The sequence below is a fragment of the Pimephales promelas genome, chromosome 15 (assembly GCF_988280905.1).
Source record: "Pimephales promelas chromosome 15, fPimPro1.hap1.1, whole genome shotgun sequence".
Lineage (NCBI taxonomy): Eukaryota > Metazoa > Chordata > Actinopteri > Cypriniformes > Leuciscidae > Pimephales > Pimephales promelas.
The window spans coordinates 33,382,725-33,410,580 of NC_142783.1; the positions used below are offsets into that span (position 1 = coordinate 33,382,725).

The following is a 27,856-nucleotide window of genomic DNA, read 5'->3' on the forward strand; positions in this document are numbered from 1 at the left end:
CAGGTTGTGATTCGAAGGAGGAAGCTGATCCATATACACTGGGTAAGTAAGTTACCGAGCCCTCCTTCAGGAACAACCGCTTGCGAATCCACATTTGAATTCATTTATGTTTTTGAACTAACGTCATTCGTCAATAAAATGATGAGAACACAATCGGGCTATACTTGCACATGTGAACTCTAACCACCGATTCTTCACATGCTCGTCCCTGGTAAATGAAAACAAAGTGGCTGAACCATCTTTGCATTGTAGAACACAGCGTCTTCTCGACATGATGTTATGATGAAGTATTTGAACGTGTAGACTTCAAGTTTACACTTCCGTCTGCGCGCACAGTAACTGGGCGCGGCCAGTATGTCTCTACGTCACGATGTAACAGCTAATGACTCGTTTCAAAAACAATTCATTTCATAGACTCAGAGTCGACTCTCACTTTTGAAAGACAATAACTTTATATACGGTGCACTTTCAGATATAAATCTTTGCAGGATGTTTTCATTCCCTTAGAGCTATATTCCACACCATATGAACAGTCATTTTCATGATAGGGGCTCTTTAACATCGTGCAGAACTCATCGCCATAATGCTGTTTTAGTGGTTTCTGGAGTGATTTTTATTTTTTATTTTATAAGATAAAATAATATCTTTTATAAGATATTTTTGTCTTTCAATATGGCTGAGGTTGTCTATGTATGCTAACCTGGTTCCCTGAATAGGGAATGAGATGTTTCCTACCATAGGATCACTCAGCACTGCATCTTACCCAATGTAAAATCTTGTTTTGTAGCCATGAGCTACAAACACATAATTGACTGATCCGATTAACACCACGGGCTCGTGTGGTCGTCGTAAATCTCAAATCCCCTCACAGATTGAAGATTTACTCTATCTTAAGTCGCAGAAAGACTAAACCATGAGAGAAATCCATACAGGATGCACTTACCAACAAGGCCTGGAAATTACAAATACATTTTAGATATGTTAAGGCCATCAACCAACTTCAGGCAAAGCAAGGCAAGTTTATTTATATAGCACATTTCATACACTATGGCAATTCAAAGATGAGGAAATAATCACACAAAAAAATATTTGCATTGAAAATAGACGCAAAATAAAAGCAGGGGGAATCAAAGTAGTATCTAAGGGACTGACTTACTGCATAAACAGAGCCCGAGTGGGACAGAAAGTTCTCATCCATCTCATCCCACACATAAAACGGAAGACAAGGGAATGTCTCCCCAAAGAATTATCCCTTCACTTGTGTTCACTTTGAGAGTCACCAGGCCGTGCCCTCTCTGACAGAGAAATGTTCTTGTAGGAGCTCCAGCACTGGTCCAAATTGCAATTACTTGTGATGCCGTACTTCCCTACGAACCCGAGTTAATGGGTCGGCTCTGATCGGACTCCACAAGAGGCGTAAACGCATCCCAAAATTCAATTCAATTCAAATGTAGTTGTATAGCGCTTTTCACAATGCATATTGTTTCAAAGCAGCTTTACAGAAAGTGCATTACACAAATGTACATAGAAAAATAAAGTTAGTTAATCATGTATTAATTTAGGGCATAACATATCGCCGGCGTCGAGTCGTCTCTTCACAGGCGTTTAATCATCTCATCACCGGGGTTGAGGCATCTGAAGTATCCGTGAGAGGCTGGATACAAACTGGAGCTGACGAACGCTATTTACCTCGGCCATCGTCCTGAGATATCAGCAGAAAAGCAGATGGGGAAAAAAATACTGGCCTTTGAAAATAAAAATCTGCCCGACTCTATGGGAATTTAACATAGGGGTGTCGTGACTTATGCACCCTGTATTTATGATGCATTAGTCATTCACAAAGAAAATTGGTGTCCTTAAAGGTTGGATTTTTCCTCATTTTTTTAATAAAGGCATTAAGATCAATTTCCAAAAGATAATTTTTTATTACTCTTTTTAGGCAACTTTAGCATGCAGGGTGTCCTAACTTATTCACATCACTTTATATGGCAAATGAAAAGTCTGATCGCTTGGAAAAAGTTATCGTACTAGGGCTGTCAAACGATTAATCGCGATTAATCGCATCCAAAATAAAAGTTTCTGTTTACATAATATATGTGGGTGCACTGTGTATAATAATTATATATATATATATATTAGGGCTGTGCAAAAATTAATTGCGATTAATCGCATCCAAAATAAAAGTCTGTGTTTACATAATGTATTTGTGTGTGCTGTATATAATTATTTTGTATATAAATACCTATGCATGCATGTATATATTTAAGAATTATTTGCGCTTAAATTCTGTATATATATAAATGCATAATCTATATTATCTAAATATAAATATTTTATATATGAATAACTCATTTTCTTATATATATATATATATATATATATATATATATATGCTTGTATATATTTAAGAAATATTTTCATGTATATACTGTATATAGATTTATATATAATTTATATTTATATTTTATATATAAATAATATTTTTTTCCTAAATATACATGCATGTGTGTGTATTTATTTATATACAAACTAATTATACACAGTGCAGCCAATATTTTATGTAAACACAAACTTTTATTTTGGATGCGATTAATCGCGATTAATCGTTTGACAGCTCTAGTGGTTTTGAGGTAAATTGTGAATAAGATATATACAAAAGTTTAATACTAAGGTTGAAGATACTAACCGAAATATTAACAAAAATAATAGTGATGTTACCTAAGCATATACCAATAATGGTCCCAATAAATCAAGTAAATACTGACCTAGTCTATTCAGTGCTGAAAGCAGGAACAATTTTTTGGCACGTCAGTTTAAATAGTTTTTTCACTAACTAATTTTTATTTGATATGGATGTTTTGTTTATTAGTATGTTATTGAGAGGAAAAGTGATTCAATTTGTGACCGTTGTTGCTGATCACACAAGCAAGAAAAAAAATAATGCAGGAGATAGAAACCAGTGTGAGAGAGAAACGCTCCTCCTCCTCTCCTCCACTGACCTACTTCCAGCAGGAAGATGTGGATGTAGTCATGAGCTGAATGAGAAATGCCAACACCCCCCCCCCCCTCCCTCCACCTCATCTCTGTCTGACTCTTTCCCTGTCTCTCTTTATACACCACTGATCACATACAGTAGTTTACCCATCATGCCCTGCCTTGCATGAGTCACGACGTGAGCATTAGTATGCGACTGCTGCTAGAACTGGTATGAGGAGACAGACTACTCTTTGAAAAATTAATGGGAAAAAAGCATTGTTTAATAAGGAAGCTGTAGAAATGGCGGTCCTGTCTTTCATTTGCAAAAGCCAGTCTCTACTGCATGTGTCGGCACTGCATCTCATCCGTAATCGAACCTCATAATGTAAATGATTTGGTTTTTCTTGCTGCACAAATATCCCTCCTCATCATCCTCATGAGCATCTGAGACTTAACATCACACTAACTAAATTATTAAAGTTAGGACCTAAATTTATCTCTGTGCTAAAGTTGTGTTTGTCTTTGCTGTGTTTATGTTCAGAATGTTGTCGCTTTACTAAAGGGATACTCAGGCTCATAGGCTCGAGTTAAACAGTTGGGTTTTACCGTTCTCGAATGTATTCAGACGATTTTTTATTTTTTTATTTTTTTATTTTTTTTATATTTAGAAGAATATCAGTACCATTTCTGGTCTCATTGACTTCCATAGTATATTTTTTTCCTACTGTGGAAGTCAATGAGACCAGAAACGGTCTGGTTACTGATATTCTTCTATCTAAATATCAGACAATCGGCTGAATGGATTCGAAAAACGGTAAAACTTGACTGTTTAATTCTGGGGGAGTTGTAAAATGAGCCTATTTCCAAAAAAAGTGGAGTATCCCTTGAAGAAAAGGGTTCATATCTGTAAAGTACATTGGCTATATTAGATGTTTAAGTCTGCTTTCTTTAATGTATGCAGATGAAAGCCTTTGCTGCATTTATTTGAGAGCTGTACAAGCAAACTGCATGAAGAATTTATGTAGAAGCTGTAAAAAATAACTTTATGGTTATGCGGTGATGTGATTTTTCATTTAGAACTGTTGATGCATTATTGATGGGCTTTAGGGGAGAGCGGGGCACGACGTAACACTTTTTGACTTTGTTAATTTGTGTAAATCTACTAATTTTTTTTCCCCACATTAATTTTCCACATGTCTAGTATAATTATGTGGATTTGTTTTATTAATACAGTGTATACTTTTTTCTTGATTTACCCCGAAAGAATGGAAGTGAAATGTGACAACATGCCCCATAGGTGGGGTACATTGTAACATCACCATATAACAGCTTAATCTGATCTAATAAAAAAAATACAAGTCAAACAAAAATATTTTCTTAATAAAATACAATTATTAACTTTTTCATGTAAAATAATGGCATTTTTTAATAATTAAAAATATACAATTTTTTTGTTTGACAACAAACACACCGGAAAACACAGCTATACAGCATAGTTCAAAACAAAATAATAATTAATCATTTCTGAACATTGACCCTCAGTCTTTATTTACATGTTTCTCGTGTTTTCTCAATAGAGTTCATAAAAGTATTGATTGAATATAATAGCGTTCTAATAGGGGCACATTGTAACGCAGTGTGACAGCCCCAACTGCACAACTGGGGTTTAAACCCTGCTAGTTAGCGAAGCATTAATATCAACTGTTAAACAACAGATTGGAGATTAAAATAATATCAGATTTGTCTAATTTTACACTGTAAAAAAAATATTTTCAAGATTTGTTATCACAACATATTTTCTTTTGTCAAATCAACTTTATAATAATTTATTTAGTTGAAATAACTTATTATTTTGAGTTTCTGATGGTTAAATTAATATCCTTCATTGTATTAACTCACTTTTTCCAGTTCAATGAACTTAAAATTTTAAGGCAACCAGGTTACTTACTTTTTTAAGTTAAACCAAAAATATTTTAAAAAATCACAACACAACATATTTTCTTTTGTCAAATCGACTTTATAATAATTTATTTAGTTGAAATAACTTATTATTTTGAGTTTCTGATGGTTAAATTAATATCCTTCATTGTATTAACTCACTTTTTCCAGTTCAATCAACTTAAAATTTTAAGGCAATCAGGTTACTTACTTTAAGTTAAACCATCAATATTTTTTTACAGTGTATGACGAAACTTGGTGTATTTAGTTGTCATTTCAACATTATAAAGAGAAATTGCGCCAAAATTAAGAAACCTTTGTAAGATATTACTGAACATTTACGTATTTAACCATAGCAAAAGTACATTTCTTAGTTAAGTTAATGTTTCATCTCACTGTAAAAAAAATATTGATAGTTTAACTTAAAAAAGTAAGTGACCTGGTTGCCTTAAAATTTTAAGTTCATTGAACTGGAAAAAGTGAGTTAATACAATGAAGGAGATTAATTTAACCATCAGAAACTCAAAATTATATGTTATCTGAACTAAATCAATTATTTAAGTTGATTTGACAAAAGAAAAAATGTTGTAATTTGTGTGGAAGTATTTAAAACAAGTGTGTTACAACTAGCCCCGCGTTATCTTGTGCTCCCTACTTCCTAGGGATGGAAATCAAAAGCAATTTAATGATTTTAGATGGGATTTTACATAAGTTTTTAGCCAGTTTGGACTGGTCTAGATGTTTGATCAGCTCAAGCGGGCCTGCGTTCATCTTGGACAAGCTATTTAGATTATGTATTAGATTGGGCCTAGACTTGCACCTGTCTTTTAGGGTTTGAGAAATAATCTGAAATAAACAAGACTGCCACTTTTATTTGTGTTTTCTCCGTTCCGGTGAATGTGATGGGTACGGCCGCCTCTTGCTCTCCCTTTTGCCATTGGCGATCATTGTAGCCTGCAAACAGAGAGGTCTTTGTAGCGCCCTGGGGGTTATGCCAGCACATCCAGAGAGGTGCCAGGAGGTTCCTTTCTCTGTGCCCACACGGACCGAAGAAGCGTTGGAGAGCTCCTTTATGGCCACTCCACACAGTGAAGGGTTCAGTCTTTCATTGATGTTCCCATTCTGATATTGAGCAATTAAAGCTGCTGGACTGCTGTGAAACTGCTTTAGATTCAATATCAGTGCATGGGTACATTAATGAGGGAAGAACATATCGGGCAGTACGGAGGGCTGTTCTAAACTCTCAACATGTTTTTGGTTTTCAATGCATTTAAACAATTCGGTTTTGTGTTATAGAGGGCTTGACATGAACCTTTTTTGCTCACTGGCCACAAATTGGACATTGATGCCATGGGGGAAAACTGCCATATAGGTATTTTTAATAATAGGCTGCTGTCACTTTAAGACCAGACACACTGATCCATTACACAGTTACACATGCATTTTCTTTCTCGACTGTTTACGTTCACTTAGAACAAATCTGACTGTGTTTTGGTGAATACTCTGCATTTTGATATTGTTTTGTGTATTTATTACTGTTTAACCCTAAAAACCGTATTCTAGACAAACTTATTTTTAAAAATTACTCCCCTTGATCTGGCTAGTACAAGATTTGGCTACTTTTCCTAAGTTTGCCTCCTGAACACACACCATTTTTTTTGACTCAATTCTACAATGTTAAGTGGGTGAAAAAAAAAAATCGTAATCTTGTATTTGGGTCAAAAATGGGCACCCATAGAAATACAAACTATAATTTAGAGCATTCTGAAATAAGCCAAAATAAGACACCAGGTGACAGCAAAATCACTTCTGTCAGTATTTACTCACCCTCATGTTGTTCCAACCCCGTAAGACCTTCGTTCATCTTCGCAACACAAATTAAGATATTTAAGATATTAAGATCACTCCTGTATACTAGTCCATAGGCTTCTTGAGGGAATGGCTCTTGCTGGCATCGAAAAGTCATTAAAGACATCGTTAAAATAGTCCAAGTGACTACAGGGGCTCAATCTTAAGTTTATCAAACGACGAGAACACTTTTTGTGCGCAAAAAAACAACAAAAATAACAACTTTATTTCAACTATTCACTTCCTTCTCCATGGGCCTGTAGTCAGTTAACGTAGTGTGATTGCGTAGAGCTACGTCACACGAAGGCTCACTATTGGCCGACGCTGGTCATGTGTGTGTGATGCGTGTGACGTACAATAACAGAAGCTTACGCTATTAAACTAGTAACCTGACTCGCGCAGAGGGAGAAATAAACGAATAGTTGAAATAAAGTCGTTATTTTTGTTTGTTTTTGCGCACAAAAAGTGTTCTCGTCGTTTGATAAAGTTAAGATTGAGCCCCTGTAGTCACTTGGACTATTTTAACGATGGCTTTAATGACTTTTCGATGCCAGCAAGAGTCATTCCCTCAAGAAGCCTATGGACTAGTATACAGGAGCAATCTTAATATCTTAAATATCTTAATTTGTGTTGCGAAGACGAACGAAGGTCTTACGGGTTTGGAACAACATGAGGGTGAGTAAATACTGACAGAATTTTCATTTTTGGGTGAACTAACCCTTTAAGTACTGAGTTTCAGTACTTCCTCCACCACTGAGTAAAAGGCGGAGAAAAGTGAAGACTTGTTTTACATTCAGTACTAAATGATGGAAGTCACCCAGGAGTATTGAATAACGATAGCTTATTTCAGCTTTAAAGGTTAAATATCTGTGTTTGTTTTTATGGGAATGTGTATCTTTCAGATCAATCTCTTTTGATCATATTTTACATTTTATTGTGTCATGTAGTGTGGGGCGCTGGTCTTGGTTTTGTCTTGGTCTCGGCCCCTAAAATTCTCGATACACTGGTCTTGGTCTCGGGTCAAGTGGTCTTGACTACAACACTGCTGTATATGATCGTTTTGTGTTGTCCTAATTAAATCCTGATTCTTCTCTCTTTCAGATCATGCCCCATAGATAGCAGACTCTTGGCTCTCTGGTTGCCGGCTCCTCCTGATCGGAGAGGATGCCTCCCCGGAAGCGCACGCGGCCCGCCCTGGGCTTTCTGTGCTGCTTCAGTAGCAGTGAACCTCCTGAGATCAACCTGAAAGACAGTGTCCCGCTGCAGCTGCTGGAGTTCAGTGCACCCATGCCCCCAGAGGAAGAACTGCATGCCCGCTTCTCTGAATTAGTGGTTAGTATCTTCTGGATTTTTTTGCCATGAAATCGGTTTAATTTATTCAAGGGATCCATAATGCAACACATAAGTGGCTAACAGGGCGCAATCTGTGCATAGTTTCCTAAAAATGCATGATCGGCTTTTGTACAAGTGTTCCAAACTGATGTTAGACATTGATGCTGACTTGCATTATTGAGGTTTAGGCAATCTTACAAGTTTAGTGAAGCAAATTCAGTGCTGATCTCCGCTGCCAAACAACAGTGGTTTGGAGCATCTTGAATAAAACAGTTTAATGTACAAAGTAGGGCATGTAATCTTTAAATGACTTAAAGGAGTAGTTCACTTTAAATGTCATCCAAGATGTCCATGTCTTTCTTTCTTCAGTCGAAAAGAAATTAAAGTTTTTGATGAAAACATTCCAGGATTTTTCTCCATATAATGGACTTCAATGGGGACCAAACGGTTCAAGGTCCAAATGAGAGTTTCAGTGCAGCTTCAAAGGGCTTTAAACGACACCAGACGATGAATAAGGGTCTTATCTAGTGAAACGATCGCTCATTTTGAAAGTAAATAAAACGTTTAAGTTTTATAAGCACAAATGCTCGCCTTCTCTGTTCTGTGATGCGCGTTCGTGACTCTCCTGTTCATCAAAATGAACGAGTTCGAACAGAACACAAACTAGGCGAGCATTTGTGCTTATAAAACTTTAATGTTTTTATTTATTCTTTAAATGAGCGATCGTTTCGCTTGATCAGACCCTTATTCATCGTCTGGAATCGTTTAAAGCCCTTTGAACAGTTTGCAGTTTGCACTGAAACTGTCTTTTGGATCTTGGACCGTTTGGACCCCATTGAAGTCCATTATATGGAGAAAAATCTTGGAATGTTTTCATCAAAAACCTTCATTTCTTTTCGACTGAAGAAAGAAAGACGTGGACATCTTGGTTGACACGGGGGTGAGTAAATTATCAGCAAAAGTTTTTTTTTAAAGTGAACTACACCTTTAAACATCCATTTATAGGGATAGTTCAAGTTCAAGAAGGGCTCTAATGTAATGCCCTTCTTTCTTTTATGGACCATAAAAGGAGTTTGAAAAAATGTCCCAATGCAAGAATAATTAATTTGTTTTTCTGTCTGTCTCTCTTTTTCTGTCTGGCTCTTTTTTTTCGGTCTTTCTCCACCCTGTATTTGAGCTAAAAACAGATTGTGGAAAGGAAAAAATGAATAAATAAAAGCAGCTCATCATTTGGAGTCAAAACATGCCCAACATATGGGAGCTGTTAGGTAAATCACAGCAGCCTCATGCTTGATACAGAAAGAAAAAATATAGTACCATTGGTTTTACTGAAAAAAAGCAGACTGCTGCCATGCACCATTGTCCACTTGTCCATGTTCTCCAAAGACCAAACAGAAACACAAGTGACACTGTTTTCCACATGTGAGTAACATGTCAAATCATGCACTTGTTGCAACAATATGAGTCTCTCAAAGGAAGCTGGATGAAACCTGACAGAACTGGGTCACTGTTGACAGGATTAACAGTTTTTGGGAATATGATATGAGTTTGAAACATGAACAGAGGCCGCCTTCTCCGCTCTGGGATGAAGTTGTGCACTTGTGCGAAGACGTGAATGTATTTTGCTTTATATTCAATATATATAAACCTGTAGGTTTGCAGATTGGTGGTAATCTAAATAGGCAGCGGATATTTACACCGAGTGCAAATAGAGTTAGATGCTATTTACAATAAAGTGAAAATAACAGTATTATCTTTGCACTAAGTGTAAATAGTAGTTAGATGCTGTTTACACCACGTAAATAGTGGCAGATACTGATTGCACATCAGTGTATTAAACACCGCCTAACCCTACCTGTTAAACACTTTATTCTCGCTACTAAATAGGTACTTTATTTCACCTTTTAAAAAGTATTTTTCGACTTAAACTCCATGCCACTGCTTATCAGCAGGATTCCTTTTGTAATTTTGTCTGGCTCAGTCAGATAATGGTGGGCGGAGTTAATGTAAAAAAGCATAATTTTAGATGTTCGTTCTATTTAATTGATTTAATTATTGACGAGGAAAAAAAAAACCCCAAACCCAAATGTTGGGTTAAAAATGTAATTTAAAATTTTTCACTTTCACTTTCAACTGTTATTTTTTTTAATTACATTTTTTTAACCCAACATTTGGGTTTGTCTATATTTGACCCAAATTTGGGTTGAAACAACCCAGCATTGTTTAGAGTACATTAATGTTATGGGGTGGAAGAGTTTGTTTTTTGTCAGTAATTAAATGAATTAAATAGAACAAACATCTAAAATTATGATGGAAATTCAAAAAGCAACTTTCCAATCAACCCATCAGATTTGAGGGACAAGTTTACAGTTTATGTCAAGTTTAGGCTTTGAAACAGAGTGAAGTACTTAAACATCAGTGCTATTCACCTTTCATTACCCTCTGATTTTAGGGGAAAGTTATGGGTGGGTTTAGGTTTAGAGCCCGACCAATAAAGGATTTTGAAGGCTGATACCGATACAAATATTTTTTGGTTTTAAAATCCGATATTCCGATATATCGGTCGATTATATATGTATTTATTTCAGAAACGCGCAAGAAAACATTAACAGATTTCCCTAGCATTAGTTATTTGTAGTTATTTATGAGTTTTGACTAAAATAAAATCATAATGCATTTTAAAAAGAAACTTGTTTCTCTTATTGTCGAAACAGAACAGATTGATGATAGTGGCATTAGCTAGCTTTGTGATTAGCTAGTCTACGATGAGCCATAATTTAGCAATGGACAGTGTTGGGAGTAACGCATTACAAAAGTAATACATTACAGTAACATATTACTTTTTGCTGTAACGCAGTAGTGTAAGGCATTACTAATCAATTTTCAGTAATATTTTACTCGTTACATGTTCAGTGAGGCTTGTATTACAGTTGTATTACAGTGTATTGTCTCCTTTTACTTCTTAAAGGCAACAGACTATGTGAAAGTTTTAAAGCAGTCTTTTAGTGCCAGTTCAGAGCGGTCGCGTCTGTAACATTGTTTTTTTCCTCATAAATGCGAACACGAAAACTAAAATAAAATGAATATTTTAAGTTCTATGGAGACTGGAGAGCCAACCCTTCCTCATCCGATTTGCGCGGTGTAATTCACAGAATTACAAAAAACATATTTTGCCTCCTATTTTTTTTTTTTTGTCACGCATGAATGTGTGTCTTTTCCCTAATATTAAAAATAAAACATAGACTGATATTTGTCTAATGTCTGGAGTCCTTTGAGGAAGTAGCCTATATACGTTTCAATATATGTGTTTTCTGAGAATTTTTATTTCAAGTTTTGACTGCAAATGTCATGTCCATAATGCTGGACTTCCCCAATTTTAAATAATTTATCCTCAACTAGTTTTGTGTCGTAGGTCTACGTATTTTATAATGTTAACTTCAAATAATACTAATAGCCTAATTTAAAGATAAGGCAGCATTGGATCTGGACGGTAAGGAGAATAACGCTGGAGTTGGAAGAGGTGTGTCGCGATTCTGAAGGTTCGTGGATCTGAGTCGTGTGGCGAATCGCGAATCACGATTTCGGTTTCATATTGCATATCGGTACAGCCCAAAAGTTAAGTTCTACTTAGTTATTTTGGTGAAAGTAACTCAAAAGTAATACATGAGTAATGTAACGCATTACAATTCTGGGAGAGTAATATTGTAAGGTAATGAATTACTTTTAAATAACAGTAACAAGTAATACCTAATGTATTACAGTTTGGAAGTAACTTGCACAACACTGGCAATGGATGACGTCATACTGCAAATTGTAAAACATACATTTTCAATATAACAGGCCAAGGGGAGATGATGCGTCTTATTGCTATAACTGTCACACGCTATTAAAAAAATACTTCAGTCTAAAGTTAAAAGGACAGTCAGTCAACTACACTGTAACAACGTAACGTAACTATTACTAGCTAATCCCGCTTCACTCTCGGCTTATTTAACAACAGCAAAACTGAACATGGTAGTCACAAGTTTTGTCATGCTTATTTGAGTTAATAGAACTGATGTGAATGTTTTTTTAAATTGTTATTCAAGCAACGTATGTTTCGTGACCAACTCAACGAGTGTTGCCAACAGGAACGGTGTAGAGCGCCCTCTGGTGGACAAACTATACAACTCCAACACTCATGACATGGTTGAAGCTTGTTCCGTGCGTTTTTATTTTATTTTTGAAATGTTTTTTTATCGGCAATTTTAACTAGAGCCAGACCAATATATCGGCAGGCAGATATTATCGGCCGATATTAGGCATTTTCCATAATATCGGTATCGGCAGTTATAATGGCCGATAAATGAATATTTAAAAAATAAAATAAAAACGGACGAAACGCTTTAATCATCTCTCCTTGGCCTGTTATATTGAAAATGTATGTTTTACAATTTGCAGTATGATGTTATCTATTGCTAAATTATGGCTCATCATAGACTAGCTAACCACAAAGCAAGCTAATCGTCAGTGGAAGACCGCTAACGTTAAAATTAATGAGGTTGGAAACCACAATGAACTTTTTATGTCTAAATAAAGTAATGATTACTGTATTTATAACTAGCATATCTCTAGTTACAGTCCCTGCATTGTAAAATGTAAGTTATACTTGCGAGGAGTGAACATTTAGACATAGAGAAAAAGTATCAAACGTATCTTGTGCAGAAAAGTTAGCTTTTCTTTTACACGTGTGTGAAATCCAACAATATTTAATAAAAAAAAAAATTATCGGCCGATATATCGGAATATCGGATTTTAAAACCCAAAAATATTTGTATCGGTATCGGCCTTCAAAATCCTTTTTTCGGTCGGGCTCTAATTTTAACTGCCGATACCGATAGTTTGGAAAATGCCTAATATCGGCCGATATATCGGTCTGTCTCTATTTAGGTTTAGGGGTAAGGACTATATTTTGGGACAGGAATGTTGACAAAATATGTTGATCCAGGACCATGTCTTACTTGGCAAAATCACGGTGACCGCTGTGTGATGAATGTGTGATCTGCTTTTTTTGTTCGGACCAAATAAAAATGTAAATAATTTTTTGTTTGTTTTTTAAATCTAAGGATTGCTCAGTCATGTTAATCCCTTCAGATCTCAGAGTTGTCGCCACCTCTGAAAAGCCAATATTTACTGTATTCTCATTTTAGCACTTTCCCTTTTTGACTGCATGCTATTAGCAGATTGAGTTCTTAGTTTTTCAACCGGTGATTCCCCAAATATCAACTTTTGTAAATTAAAAGCAGCCAACTAGATGATACGTTTTAAATTCTTAACAACTGCATCCTCAGTATATGCCATATCATATGCATATAAAATGACCTCAAACTAACATTTCCTGTGAAATCGGACCCTCAAATTATAAATCAATTTTATAATCTTACCGTGCAAATCGGGGTATAAGAAAGGGAGACAGGTTTTAACAGTACACTGATCACTGTCTTATACTTGCTCTCGACATTTTTTTTCCCCAAAAAGTTACATACTGCAGCTAAATAGCAAACATAGCTGACTTGTAAATCTGTTGTCTATTTTCACAATAGCTCTCTAATCTGAGGATTTGAGCTCCATTTGCTGCAGAATGAGGTTTGAAAAGAAGATTTTTTGACTTTGGTCAATTCAAACAGTCATTGTCTATAAACAATGACATGCCTATAGAGCAAACGTGTACGATACGAGCTGTGAGCGAGACTGGATTAATCAGCTCCTTCTGATGGATTGTTTCATGATAGTGATAGATCATACGACACACTGTAAAAAAAAAAAAAAAAGTTACATTTTAGGGGAAACTCCGACAGCTGTGGTTACCAGAGTTTCCCTGTTAAAAGTACAGTAGCAACATTTTAGGTTTTACAGACTTTGACCGTATTTAATTTTACACCAATAAACCGTATTTCATTATTTGATATAATATTAATTTACTGACATTTTGAAGTATTAATATCTGTTTTGTTCAATTGCAATACACCGACAGCCATTGACCACAGCAATAATGAGAGTCAAATGATCAATCAAAGCTCATCATTATCAGCTCTTACACAAGAAAGTTCATACTTCTACATAGAAGCGGCACAGTGTCATTCACACAAACATTAAACACCATTATGGTAACATGTTGAAATTTTAAAAATGAAATAAGAATTAATTTAACAACGTTAAATGTAACATAAAACCCTAATGAACATAACTGATAAGAAAATTATGAATAAACAGTTAAAATACATCAAATGTGAAGTGTCATGAAGGGAATTGTGGGAAAGTCAATTTACATTTTTTTCACTGTAAATTATACAATGACTTCTTTTTTTCACTTCCAAAAACTGTAAATTCAACAGTATTTTACAGTAAAACTACATTAAATGTACCATTATATATATATATATCACAGTTATTTACCGTATATAGTAAGGAAACTCTCTGTTAACCAATTAACGTTTTTCACTGGAGCATTTTTACAGTCTTTTACTGTTAAAATCACGATAATTTTTTTACAGTGCAGGCTTGAGTGGAAGCAATCAATCCGCAACTCGTTTGCAGTTGCGTGTCTTTGTAATTGAGTTTTTTCTTGACATGTGGCTGTGTGCGTTGATGGCTTGCACATTTGGATACAACAGCCTCTTGCAAACACGTGGGATTTATCAGAAAGTTGTGTGTTGTGTGGTATCTTGTAACTGTTTGTGTGGGGGTTCTGTCACTGGCTCATTGTCTTGTGTTTGAGTGCATGTGTGTGTTTATTCACTCATGCACTCTAAAAATGCTGGGTTGTTTTAACCCAATTTTGGGTAAAATATGGACAAACCCAGCCATTGGGTCATATTTGGAATATTTGACCCAAAATTGGGTTAAAACAACCCAGGATTTGTTTGAGTGTGTGTATGCGTGTCTACTTTTAAAAGAAATGGGCACGTGGGCCAGCTGTAGTAATAAGTTTTGTGAGGACATGACACAGGTCAGCTGATATTAAAGCTGAAGGCAGAAACGAGCAGATGCATGAACAGATGAAGCCGAAACCTGAGAAGCCACACAGTTTCGAGGGAGAAAAAACATGAAACACAAATCAATGCACTGAGAAAGAGTGTATATGAAGAGTTCAGATGCAAAAGCCTCAAAGTGCCATTTGAAATTTTCTTCTAGAATGATGATTTTTTTATCAAGCTTGTATATTTAAGTTCAGTAATTTCACTTTAATTACCTATTAATTGTTATTTAAGTGAAATTGCTGAACTTAAATATACAAGTTTGATAAAAAAATCATCATTAAAGAAGAAGATTTCAAATGGCATTTAGAGGCTTTTGCATCTGAACTCTTCATATGTGTTTGTCTGAAGAGGCCGTCAATAACAAGATGCAGGAACTTTATGCATTAATGTACACTCTAAAAATGCTGGGTTGTTTTAACCCAACTTTGGATCTAATATGGACAAACCCAAATGTTGGGTTAAAAATTGAATTAAAAAATTTAACCCAATGGCTGGGTTTGTCTATATTTGACCCAAAGTTGGGTTAAAACAACCCAGGAATTTTTAGAGTGTAGAATTGAACCCTTTATGACCTGCCATACAACAATTCCACCAGAGTATATCTTTGTATTTTTACATGCTGTGCTGTGTCATTCATTTTCATCCGTCAAAATAATCTTTACTCTCCCAATTTGAAGGCTATGTTTGTAATAAATCAATATCGACTAGATAAATATCTCAAAAGTGCAAAAAGATTCCTGTAAAAAATTGATAAATGCATAAATGTCAACCTCAAACTTGTCAATGTGGAACAACGTGCATAAAGCAATTTAAAACTATACCGAATTGATTTGAACTGTTTACATACATTTGTTTTTATGATGCACTTAATTTTAGACTCGTTCAAAAAAATGCCATATGTGTGGTCAAACAGATAACATTTTGATTGAACATTGAATTGTTTAAAATATAAAATAAATAGACCCTGTCAGAACAATTAATAATAAGTTGTCTTAAATCTGGAAGAGTTTATCGTCATCGGACGCAATTAGTATTTCCAAAACCTTTCGTTTAGACTTAGCATTGCGTCTGCATGTGTGTGTGTGTGTGTGTGTGAATGTGCTTGTATATGTGTCTAAAGGAGAAAGAAATGATTAAATGAAGCAATGAATGATGCCTGATTAGTCAGACAGTTTTTTTTTTCAAATGAAATAATGAGTGAAGATTACAGAATAACATGGCATAACGACGGTACAGCCCTTTCCCTCCTTTCGGCTGCCCAGCCTTCCTGCAGTGGAGAGGTCAGAGATGTGTTTCTTCCTCTGGGTGTGGTGGTATCGGCCAATGAGCTTCCTGACTAATGCTGTCACCTCAGTCAACCTTTCTGTCCTCTCATCGTGAATCAGCTGATTAGATCTGGATGAGAAGGGAGTGGGTCAGTAGAGGAAGTGTGTGACGAATAAGGTTTGGTTTGTCATTGTGAGAGATTGTTTCTGCCAGTTTAGGAACGTCCGATTTACTTAAGTGGAAGTGAGACTGATCCTTAAAGGGATAGTTTATCTTAGGGCATCCAATATGTAGGTGTCTTTGTTTCCACAGTAGTTTCTATTTTGATATTTTTAGGTCAAACCGTTCTTGTCTGTCAGTCATATAATGGAGGTCTATGGTCACCACCTCAAAGAGCATGCACAGAGAAGTCCAAATTAAACATGATTTAATGACTCGTAAATGTAAGTACACATTGATGGCCTAAGACACGAAACGAGCGGTTTGTGTGAGAAAACCAACCGTATTTATATCGTTTTTACCTCTTTTAACCACAGCCACGTCCAAGTGATCTGAGGGCTCGGGCGCCGGAAGTGATCTCTAATAAAATATATCTTTTGAATTTCCAGATTGCTCATTTTCATAATGGAAAGTAGTCCGTAGAAACCCATGTACTGCAATGCTACTCTTCAAAAGGCCTATTATCTTTCATTTAAATATTGTACAGATACAATTATAGTTTTGTTGTCAAAAATGGGACACAAAAAAACAAATTTCCATCATTACACTCTTAGAAGAAATGGTTCTATTTAGAACCAGAAATGGTTCCATCTCCCGCTTCATATATGGAACTCCAAAAAGGTTCTATTGGCCAAGTATGGAACCCCAGGGTTCTATATAGAACCCATAGGAACCCCTTTTTTAAGAGGGGTTCCAAATACGTAGCGCTGATAGAACCTTTTAAGGTTCTATATAGAACCTTTTCTTCTAAGAGTGTTAACATGAGGCCTGATTTTATGCTACATTTTACTCTATGTTTTCATATTTATTCCTCTTAAGTTGTACTTTCTTCATTTTTTTTTCTTGCTTTTTTATGATGCTCTCTGCTTGGTCACTGCTGGCTGAAACCGTTTCCTGTCAGTCCTCTGTGGGCCACATATGACTTCCTTCCATTTTTGACCATCTCTAAATCTTTCCCTCACAAAGTCTTTCCTGCACCTCCCTCATTTTAACCCTGCCTTTTTTCCTTGTTCCCTCTCTCACTATTATTGTATGCCCATGCCTCAATAGAGAACAATTGGGAATCAAATTGTCAAATTGTTCATTTTTTTTCTATATTCCTGAAACATAATCTACAGTTCTAAATAGAATACATCTCATTATCAGTCTAAATCACCCATAATTGTGATCATATGTAACCTTATATTATTTAAATTATATTAAGAATAAGTGTTTGGCATGGTAATGGAAATTAGAATGTTGATATGTGCTTGCAGATGCTGAGCAGCGAGCTCATTGGCTACTGACACAGCAGGAACCAATCAGCTGTAGAGAATGATTATTATTTTTTGGTTAATTTGTTGGATTTACAAATTAAATTTCAAGGTATTAGAGAAATTTGTCAGATCCTTTGGAGAAAAATGTATTCGACACAGTAAAAAGGAACCGTTTTTCCACCATAGATGTTTTTTTTTTTTTTTTTATTTTATTTAGAGATACTTGGGAATGTAAATTACGCATTAGAAATGCATGTTAGACAAACATACTGTCCCACTACTGAGCAATGTGAGAAATGCGATTTATTAAGAATATTACTCTTATTCTTACAGTTTAACTTCTGATCTATGATGTTCACATAGTTGTACTAGTTCATGACATGTTCCACTAAATCTGCCATACAGTAAATATCCAATGTTTTATCTATACTTTTATTAATTTTACTGCTAACTTTCATATAAAACCCAGTAAATGCATTAATGTGAAAACGTTTCTCAGCTTGTGCTGCCCTTTACTTCATTAATATGATTAGATATTATTTAATTCTAATTTAATGACATTCACACACTCTTAATGCTATGTGAGCTTCACAGTAGTTCAAACTCAACCCAGGGCTCACTGGATTGGAAATAATCCACGGCAAGTGACACGCGAACTAATCCTGTGGTTTGTTACAATATGTAAAGTTGAGGTTGCTAGTGCTACACGCTTTCTCTTTAACTTACACACTCAACACACACCTGAATGTACTACAAATACACATGAACTACACTGTTTTATTTGAATGCTGTAACGATTACAACACACACAGTGACAAATTGGGCTGGCATTATATCTATCACCATGCTTTTTAAGATGTATGAGGTTATGGGTGGCTCAGTTGTCGTGTCTTTTCCCTTTTTCAGGATGAATTGGATCTCACAGACAAGAACAGGGAAGCCATGTTTGCTTTGCCTGATGAGAAGAAATGGCAGATCTATTGCAGCAAGAAAAAGGTGAGTTCACAATGTAAATCATTTTTCAATCAATCTTTTTAGCAGATGGCTAAACAGACTACCGTAAAACTGCGTCGGCTTGTATATGAGACAGGCCTTTAATTTAGTGTTGAGATGTTGTTCATTAAGTGTAGGCCTAGAGATAACGATCCAAATAGCATAGGCTGATAGACGGAAAGCATCAAATTGTTTAACAAATAAGTTAATGTAAGAATTAGCCTACTATATTACTGTATGTCCAGCCTTTATTTATTCAAACCTGTCACCACAGCAGGCGTGTAAAAGAGACCGGCGTCTATTTAGGACTCCTTTTTACGGTAAATGGCTTCTTTTTTTCTTTCTGACTATAGAAAGGTTTAGGTTTCGCAAGGAAGTGCTTTATTTTTTCATAGATTCAGAATTGTGAACATTTAATTGCGAGAGAAAGCCTTTGAAATGGATGTTGGAAAACTACAGCTTCTTTGAATCCTCCAGCCAAAAGGTCTACCACACTTATCACACACACACACACAGCCTCTCCCTTCCTCCTCTAGACACCATCCTTTTGAAACCCATGTCTGTGGTCAGCCACTTTCAGGATATTACTCCCTTTCTCCCTGATTACAGAGAGAAAGAGAAGACATTGACTGCTTTCAGAAGCCTCAGTGGAATAGAGATTTAAATGAATTGGCTTTAGCCATTTCCAGGTTATGTTTTTATGGAAGTGCTATTGTTTTGAAAGGGGCTGCGGAGTGAACGACAACCACTGTAGCTCCGGTCTGGCAATGACTGCTACAGTTTAGTTTCCATTGTATCTACATAGCCTTGTAGAAAGTTTGGACCCATGCTTGCACCTGGAGCTCTGGACACTTGGCCTGGGAAAGTGGGATGTGGCAATGTGAGGATTTGTAGTTATTGTAACATAGTTTCTGGAACAAAGTTGTCAGCAGTTGAGGTGCAGCGCTCAAAAATGACGTCCTCTCAGAGCTGAAGGTTAGAAGAGAGGTGGAAAAAAAAAACTCTCAAACCAAATCCAGGAAACAGGAACCAGAACCAAGCAACAGAACAGACGTCTTGGAAAACAAGTTGTGAGATCAAACAAAAAGCTCATTCATGTCTGCAGTGATGGAGAATTGCCATAGAAGCCCACCACATGGCCTGCTTAAAATGCACAGCAATGTAAATGGAACAAGCAAGGCTATGTGTTTAGAGAAATCACTCGAAAGAGAGACTTGAATGAATCAAGATGGCCGAGAGAAGTTGAAGCTGTTCCTCTGAGGTTCCCTGCACTGAAAAACCATCAAGTAAATGTCCGTGCACACTGGAAACAATTCCTTGTGTAATTACATAAAGTTACTTGCAGTAAGTTGCTGTATTTTGGCTTACAGTAAATGTACTGTAATGCAATTTACAATTGAAGAGTTCAGATGCAAAAGCCTCTAAGTGCCATTTGAAATTTTCTTCTAGAATGATCATTTTTTTATCAAGCTTGTATATTTAAGTTCAGTGATTTCACTTAAATGGCAATGATAATTACCTATTAATTGTTATTTAAGTGAAATTACTGAACTTAAATATACAAGTTTGATAAAAATCATCATTAAAGAAGAAAATTTCTAATGGCATTTAGAGGCTTTTGCATCTGAACTCTTCAATTGTATTATATGGGTGATTCTCACGAAAGCTTGGTTTTAAAAAATTCAAACATGAAAATTAAAAAAAACCCAATCAGACATTAGAAACAAAGTTTGGAGAATTTGTGAACATTCATTTAAACACATTTAGTTACAATTTAAGACCTTTTTGAGCATAATTTCCTTTAACAAGTCCTATAAAGTCTCATTACCGCAACAGTGTGAAAACATCAACACCGTAAGAAAACTAAATATTTTTAAAAACCGATTATTAACAGTCACGCACAGTTACTTAGAAATCTGAAATAATATTTATTTTTAAATTAGCATTATTTTGTTTAATTTCTCTCATTACCGCAACACCTTCCACAAGTTACAACCTTTTTTATGTACTGTATTTTACTATAATATCTCATCTATATTAAAGGGTTAGTTCACCCAAAATTGAAAATTCTGTCAGTATTTACTCACCCTCATGTTGTTCCAAACCTCTATGTGTTTATTTGTTCTGCTGAACACAAAGGAAGATATTTGGAAGAATGTTTTAATCAAACAGATCTCATTCCCCATTTACTACCATAGTATGTATTTTTTCCTACTATTATAGGTATTTACCATATACAGTAAGGAAACTTTCTGTTAACCAATTAACACAGTACTTTCACAGTAGCATTTTTACAGTCTTTTACCGTTAAAATCACGATCAGTGTACAGGAACACTAAAATATAATCTCGCTCAATCAAAATGACCCAGAATGCCATATAAACTGGTATTTTACTGTAATGTGGAAATGTGGTGTTGTGCTAAATCTACAGCGACATCTTAAACTAACCCTAAAGGCCTTTATATTTTCGTATGCGTTTTTTTCCCGAATTCGTGATTCGGTGGCTTTAAATTGCCAAAACACCATTCAAACTGCTTGCTACGGATGCGATAAAACGCAGAAAAACGAACCCGGGACGATTTTTTTTAATGACAGACGAAAGTTTCGGAGGCGTGATTGACATAACGTGAGTTTGTTTTTATTTTTTATGGTGCGAAAATTTCGGACACGAATTTCGGTCTCAGCGTGCAAGGGCCTTAACAGTGCAGCCTTGAGAAATCACACAGTTTTCACCACCACAATGTCTAATTCTGCACGTTCAGTCATGCCATTCATGCAGATAGCTAATGCATCTTTTAGTTTAATTAGCTTTCAATGAGAAATATCTCAGTTACACATGTCACCTTGATTCTCTAGGTAGAGAACGAGATACTGTGCCAGTAGCTGACGCTTTGGGAACACTATACCACTGCGCCATAATATGAAGTGACTGCCGCTTTATCAGCCTGTGAGAAGTATATTTGCACAGACTGACAAAAACGAAGACCCAGAAGTTCGATAAATATCCAGATTGTAAATTCTAATAAAATCATGCGAACTTATCTGAGAGTTCCAAGTGTACTCTGAAATGCATCACAGTATGATTATAAAGGCAGTCACAACAACATTAGTTTTAGGTTGACTTTAAACATCATTGACTGGAGTTTAACTTGAGAGAAGCAGATCTGGATAAATCATTGTAAAATACAACTTATTTTTGCATTGGAAATGAAATCTCTGTATATATTGGCAGGTTAGAAAAGAGGACAACCCATCGAGATTCTGGAAAGATGGTTGTCTAGATCTAAAAAACAAGGGCAATTACTGCGCTGGCTTCGGGACAGGCAGAAGTCTGTTTGCTAATGTGATTTAGCTGGAAGATTCTGGAGAGGCAAACTGTTATTGAAGGAACAGATACTTGTTTGGCCCACAAATATAACTCGCATAACACACTGCTGAGCTTGTGCAGACCGTCAGAGCTCTGTGTCAGTATATACACATCGCAAAATTACAACTTCATTAATGCATTACCTCGCTTAACTTATACGTAAGGGATAATGTACATCCAGCTGGTTGCATGTGTATTGCAAACGCCTTCAAGTTGTGCTCGTTGTTTCACTCTTAGAAGAAAAGGTTCTATATAGAACCTTAAAAGGTTCTATCAGCGCTACGTATTTGGAACCCCTAAAAGGTTCTATACACTCTTAAAAAAGGGGTTCTATATAGAACCCTGGGGTTCCGTACTTGGCCAATAGATCCTTTTACCAAAAAAAAAAAATGGTTCTATATAGAGTTCCATATATGAAACGGGGGATGGAACCATTTCTGGTTCTAAATAGAACCATTTCTTCTAAGAGTGTGGAGTAGGTCTACCGACGCAACATCATTGCCATAGAAACCAATGCAGATATTCCAGAAAACGAAAGACACATGGACACACAAATCAGATCTGAACCGTTGTGGACAGATCAGATTCCAATAGGATACACAAATAAACAGTTTTGGACTCACAGTGTGAATATAAGTCACTAAAATTGAGTTAGAAGGTTTTTTTTAGGAAATTCTCTGCATAAATTACTCTCTTCACGCCACACAAATAGAATTGTCAGTAAATAGAGTTAATTTCAATGGTTTTATTTTGTTGTGTTGCTGAGGCATAGAATGCATATCCCAATCAAATATTTGGTTTAAGACCATTTTTGTCTAGACTGACCAGTCCTTTATTATAATAAAATGTAAATATAGTTATAATCACCTTTGCTCAGCTTGCTCTGGTTCCCCCCACAATGTAAAAACACACAGCATGGGTGAATGCAGAGTGAAATCTGTGCTTAATGAAGGATACAGATTTTAGGAATATACAGTACTGAACATTGAATCGGTAAATTTTCTACCTCCTGTGTTTACACTTATGTACAGTGGATATAAAAAATGTACACACCCTGTTAAAACAGTTTTTTTGTGATGTGAAAAATGACAAAGATAAATCAAATTAGAAAGTTTGGAGGAGAAACGCTGGAGGCTGCGGTCTTTAGTCATCTTGTTAGCATGTCCGCCTACCGTGCCGAAGACGCCTGTTCGAGTGGGTCGAGTACGGCCGGTTACACATGCTGCTACATGAGCCACAGGCCGCAAAGAGATTACAAAACATAAACAGGATCGTTGAACGGTATATGTAGGTGAGAGCTAAAAATAATAATAATGATAATTCCAGGGAATTAGATAAATGGATAAATGGAAAAAAATTAAGACATTCATCAATAGGGTTGGGTATCGAGAATCGAGTATTGATTTGAACGATTCCGGGAAAAACGAAAAGTTAGTCCCGGTTCCAAAGTTAAAATTTCGAATCCTAGTTTCGATATTCACAGTCCGCCGAGCGGAAGAAGAAACCGCTGAACAACACCAACGAAGAAGCGTCTACCGGAAGTGTTGGCATAACCGCGCGAGTCGAACATTAGTAGCTTACGTCGGTGGTCCAAAGTGTGGCTTCACTTTTCTAAAAATAACGAAATCTCTGCAAAATGCTAAATTTGTGACAAAAGGAGTATTTGTGACAGAAGGAGTATTTCCTTCAGAAAGACCGTTGGTTAGCAAGGTTAGCTAAAGTTTTTTGACCCTGCCTCTTAAAAGAATCGGAATCGAGAATCGTTAGGAACCGGAATCAAAACAAGGAATCGGAATCGGAATCAGAATTGTTCAAATTCAAACGATACCCAACCCTATTCATCAATGAGTTAAATGCAATAAAGTATGGCACAACTTGACATTATCAAGAACTTCAAAACTGACAAAGAGAAATCTGGTTAGGGATGCTGTAAGAGGCTTCCCCATTTCCAGGAGAGAAAGTCAGACTTCAACGGCACATATCAGCACAATGCCAAAGGATTTTGTCTCGTTATAATAGCGGAAACAAGTTAAAATACTCTGTAATTTATGGTCTTACAGATAAGAGTACGACTGACATTTATTGGAGAAAGAAAGCTCACAGAAAGCTCTCAGATTTTATCAAAAATATCTTTATTTGTGTTCTAAAGATGAACGAAAGTCTTGAGGGTGATTAATTAATGACAGAATTTTCATTTTTGGGTGAACCATCCCTTTAACAGGTCTGGAATGTTTTTGCAAAGAAGAATGGGAAAATATTGCCATGTCAAGATGTGCCAAGCTAATCGAGTCCCATCCAAAAAGACCGAGTGCTAAAATGAAATCAATGGGTGCTTCAACTTTTTCTCAGAAATTTTACGTTTTGGTTTTCTTACATTAAACATGCAAAAATTCTGACGCGACTTATCTTTGTTTAATTTTTTATGCCACAAAAACCAGCTGTTTTAACAGGGATATGTTTTTGTTTTAATATATCCACTGTTAAAGGAGTAGTTCACTTTAAAAAAAAAACTTTTGCTGATAATTTACTCACCCCCATGTCATCCAAGATGTCCACGTCTTTCTTTCTTCAGTCGAAAAGAAATTAAGGTTTTTGATGAAAAAATTCCATCATTTTTCTCCATATAATGGACTTCAATGGGGTCCAAACAGTTCAAGGTCCAAAAGACAGTTTCAGTGCAAACTGTTCAAAGGGCTTTAAACGACACCAGATGACGAATAAGGGTCTTATCAAGTGAAACGATCGCTCATTTAATAAATAAATAAAAAAGTTTAAGTTTTATAAGCACAAATGCTCGCCTTGCTCTGTTCTCCTGTTCGAACTCGCTCATCAAAATTAACAAATCTTTTTTCCAGTCGTTTGGTTATTTATTTTTTGGTTATAACGAAATGACTCGAAAAAAGATTCGTTCATTTTGATGAACGAGTTCGAACAGAACACAACCAGGGCGAGCATTTGTGCTTATAAAACTTAAACATTTTTATTTATATTTGACATGACAGATCGTTTCGCTAAATAAGACCCTTATTCATCGTCTGGTGTCGTTTAAAGCCCTTTGAACAGTTTGCACTGAAACTCTCATTTGGACCTTGAACCGTTTGGACCCCATTGAAGTCCATTATATGGAGAAAAATCCTGGAATGTTTTCATCAAAAACCTTAATTTCTTTTCGACTGAAGAAAGAAAGACGTGGACATCTTGGATGACATCGGGGTGAGTAAATTATCAGTATTTTTTTTATTTTTTTAAAAGTGAACTAGTTATTATATGTAGGCTGTTATTATTATTTGGAGACGGCTAGAACAGCCAATGCCTGTTCCTGCCTGAGGTTGCAAGGAAAGCATTTGCAAATGTCCATTTCATCTCTACATCTTTTTGAGCTCATGCCCTGAGCTGTCACTCTTCTGAGGTAATAAGGAACAGATCCACCTTATTATATAGCTAATATCGTTGGCGTGCCAATAAAAGTTTAAAGGTTAAACATGTGTTTGCGTTGTTCTCAAACTCGCATAATCTTTTCTACCTTAAGGATACATTCCGATTATGCAATCTATAAAAATTCAATATCCTGTAGCCTACTTTTTTTTCCCACCCGACTTACACTAATAAAGGGATCCTTTCAGATCCAATGCACTAACCATAGAAGTATCTGTCCTCCGTTTCTTTAATTCGTCATGATGCTCTTCTTATTTGCTGGAAATGAGGTGAGATGTCAGGTTTACTTCAGCATGGCAGTATAACAGATTTATAAAACTTTTTTTTTGCGATGTCTTTTACATGGCAGTTTGGCACAAAGTCAACCCTACTGAGAGTGATGATTTGTAAACGGCATACCAGTTGTTTGTGTATAGGGTTGCAGAGTGCACACCCTTCACAAACATTTATCTGTTTCCTGTTTGGATAACTGTGTCATCCTATTCGCATTTTGACAGCTGGACCCTCAAAGAAGTCTTTGAGTTCAGCCAAAAATGCTCCAAATCTCCATAAACACTCATGCGCACAATCTGAAAGATGAAACGGTGTTCAAACAAAACCACAGAAATCGGAGAAATGGAGAAACACGTCAGCGAACACACAACCCCAGAGGTCACCCTGGTCATGGTGGGATTGAATTCTTCTTGAGTAAAGGCAGCCAAACGGATCCATTATTCCAGAGGAACTGGAATAATTGCTGATTAACAAAAGAAAATGATTTGGGTTTCTTCTCTAAACTGTGTTTGACCCATACTGGGAATCTGCTGGCAAAAATAATGTTTATTATCGTTACGATCCTCTATTGCTCCTTTTTATTGATAGTGCAAATATTGACACACAGGAGGATCAGTTCACTACTGTGCTGACCTTAAGCCAAGAATGCCCCATCTCTCTCTACCGCTTTTTATTTGTACCAGAGAGGGAAATAAGGGCGTCTAATAACCTTCCGGAGCAACGTGACACGATTGAGACTGTGAGTGATAAGGAATTGAGGGGTGAAGAATGTGAACACTCATTAAACTGTGTAATCTAATTGTCACAATCAGTTTGGCTGCAACTGACATCTCTGTACAAATCTGAAAACACAACACATGATCGAGCTCCAGGCCAAGCGCTTGTGCTGCGTTCCAGCTTTGTTTCGCTCTGATGTTCAACACTTTCCGCTGAGAGGAAAGAAGCCAGTTGCTTAAATCTAATTGCAAGTTAAACATTTGAGGGTGTTGCTGTTTTGTCTGGCTTGACAGTGTGTGGTGTAGATGTAGTGTGGTGTAGTGTAGTGTAGTGTAGTGTAGGTGTAGTGTAGTGTAGGTGTAGTGTAGTGTGGTGTAGATGTAGTGTAGTGTAGGTGTAGTGTAGTGTAGTGTAGTGTAGTGTAGGTGTAGTGTAGTGTAGTGTAGGTGTAGTGTAGGTGTAGTGTAGTGTAGGTGTAGTGTAGTGTAGGTGTAGTGTAGTGTGGTGTAGATGTAGTGTAGGTGTAGTGTAGTGTAGGTGTAGTGTGGTGTAGTGTGGTGTAGATGTAGTGTAGTGTAGGTGTAGTGTAGTGTAGTGTAGTGTAGTGTAGGTGTAGTGTAGTGTAGTGTAGATGTAGTGTAGGTGTAGTGTAGTGTAGGTGTAGTGTAGTGTAGGTGTAGTGTAGTGTGGTGTAGATGTAGTGTAGGTGTAGTGTAGTGTAGGTGTAGTGTGGTGTAGTGTAGTGTAGGTGTAGTGTAGTGTAGTGTAGTGTAGGTGTAGTGTAGTGTGGTGTGGTGTGGTGTGGTGTGGTGTGGTGTAGTGTAGTGTAGTGTAGGTGTAGTGTGGTGTAGTGTAGTGTAGGTGTAGTGTAGGTGTAGTGTAGTGTAGTGTAGTGTAGTGTAGTGTAGTGTAGTGTGGTGTGGTGTAGTGTGGTGTAGGTGTAGTGTGGTGTAGTGTAGTGTGGTGTGGTGTGGTGTAGTGTAGTGTAGTGTAGGTGTAGTGTAGTGTGGTGTAGTGTAGTGTAGTGTAGGTGTAGTGTGGTGTAGTGTGGTGTAGTGTGGTGTAGTGTAGTGTGTAGTGTAGTGTAGTGTGGTGTAGTGTGGTGTAGTGTAGTGTAGGTGTAGTGTGGTGTAGTGTGGTGTAGATGTAGTGTGGTGTAGTGTAGTGTGGTGTAGTGTGGTGTACTGTAGTGTGGTGTAGTGTAGTGTAGGTGTAG

General features: G+C 36.4%; 1 protein-coding gene across 6 annotated transcripts in view; it reads left to right on the forward strand.

The window, feature by feature from the left end:
* daam2 (dishevelled associated activator of morphogenesis 2) overlaps positions 1–27,856 on the forward strand; it is a 111,529-nt gene that overhangs the window by 29,892 nt on the left and 53,781 nt on the right. For all 6 annotated transcript variants that reach the window (XM_089120570.1, XM_089120571.1, XM_089120572.1 and 3 more), the window contains exons 2-3: positions 7,864–8,094; positions 18,761–18,850. In XM_089120570.1, the coding sequence (XP_088976696.1) occupies positions 7,927–8,094; positions 18,761–18,850 (258 nt within the window). In that variant the 5' untranslated portion in view covers positions 7,864–7,926. The remainder of the gene's footprint in view (positions 1–7,863; positions 8,095–18,760; positions 18,851–27,856) is intronic.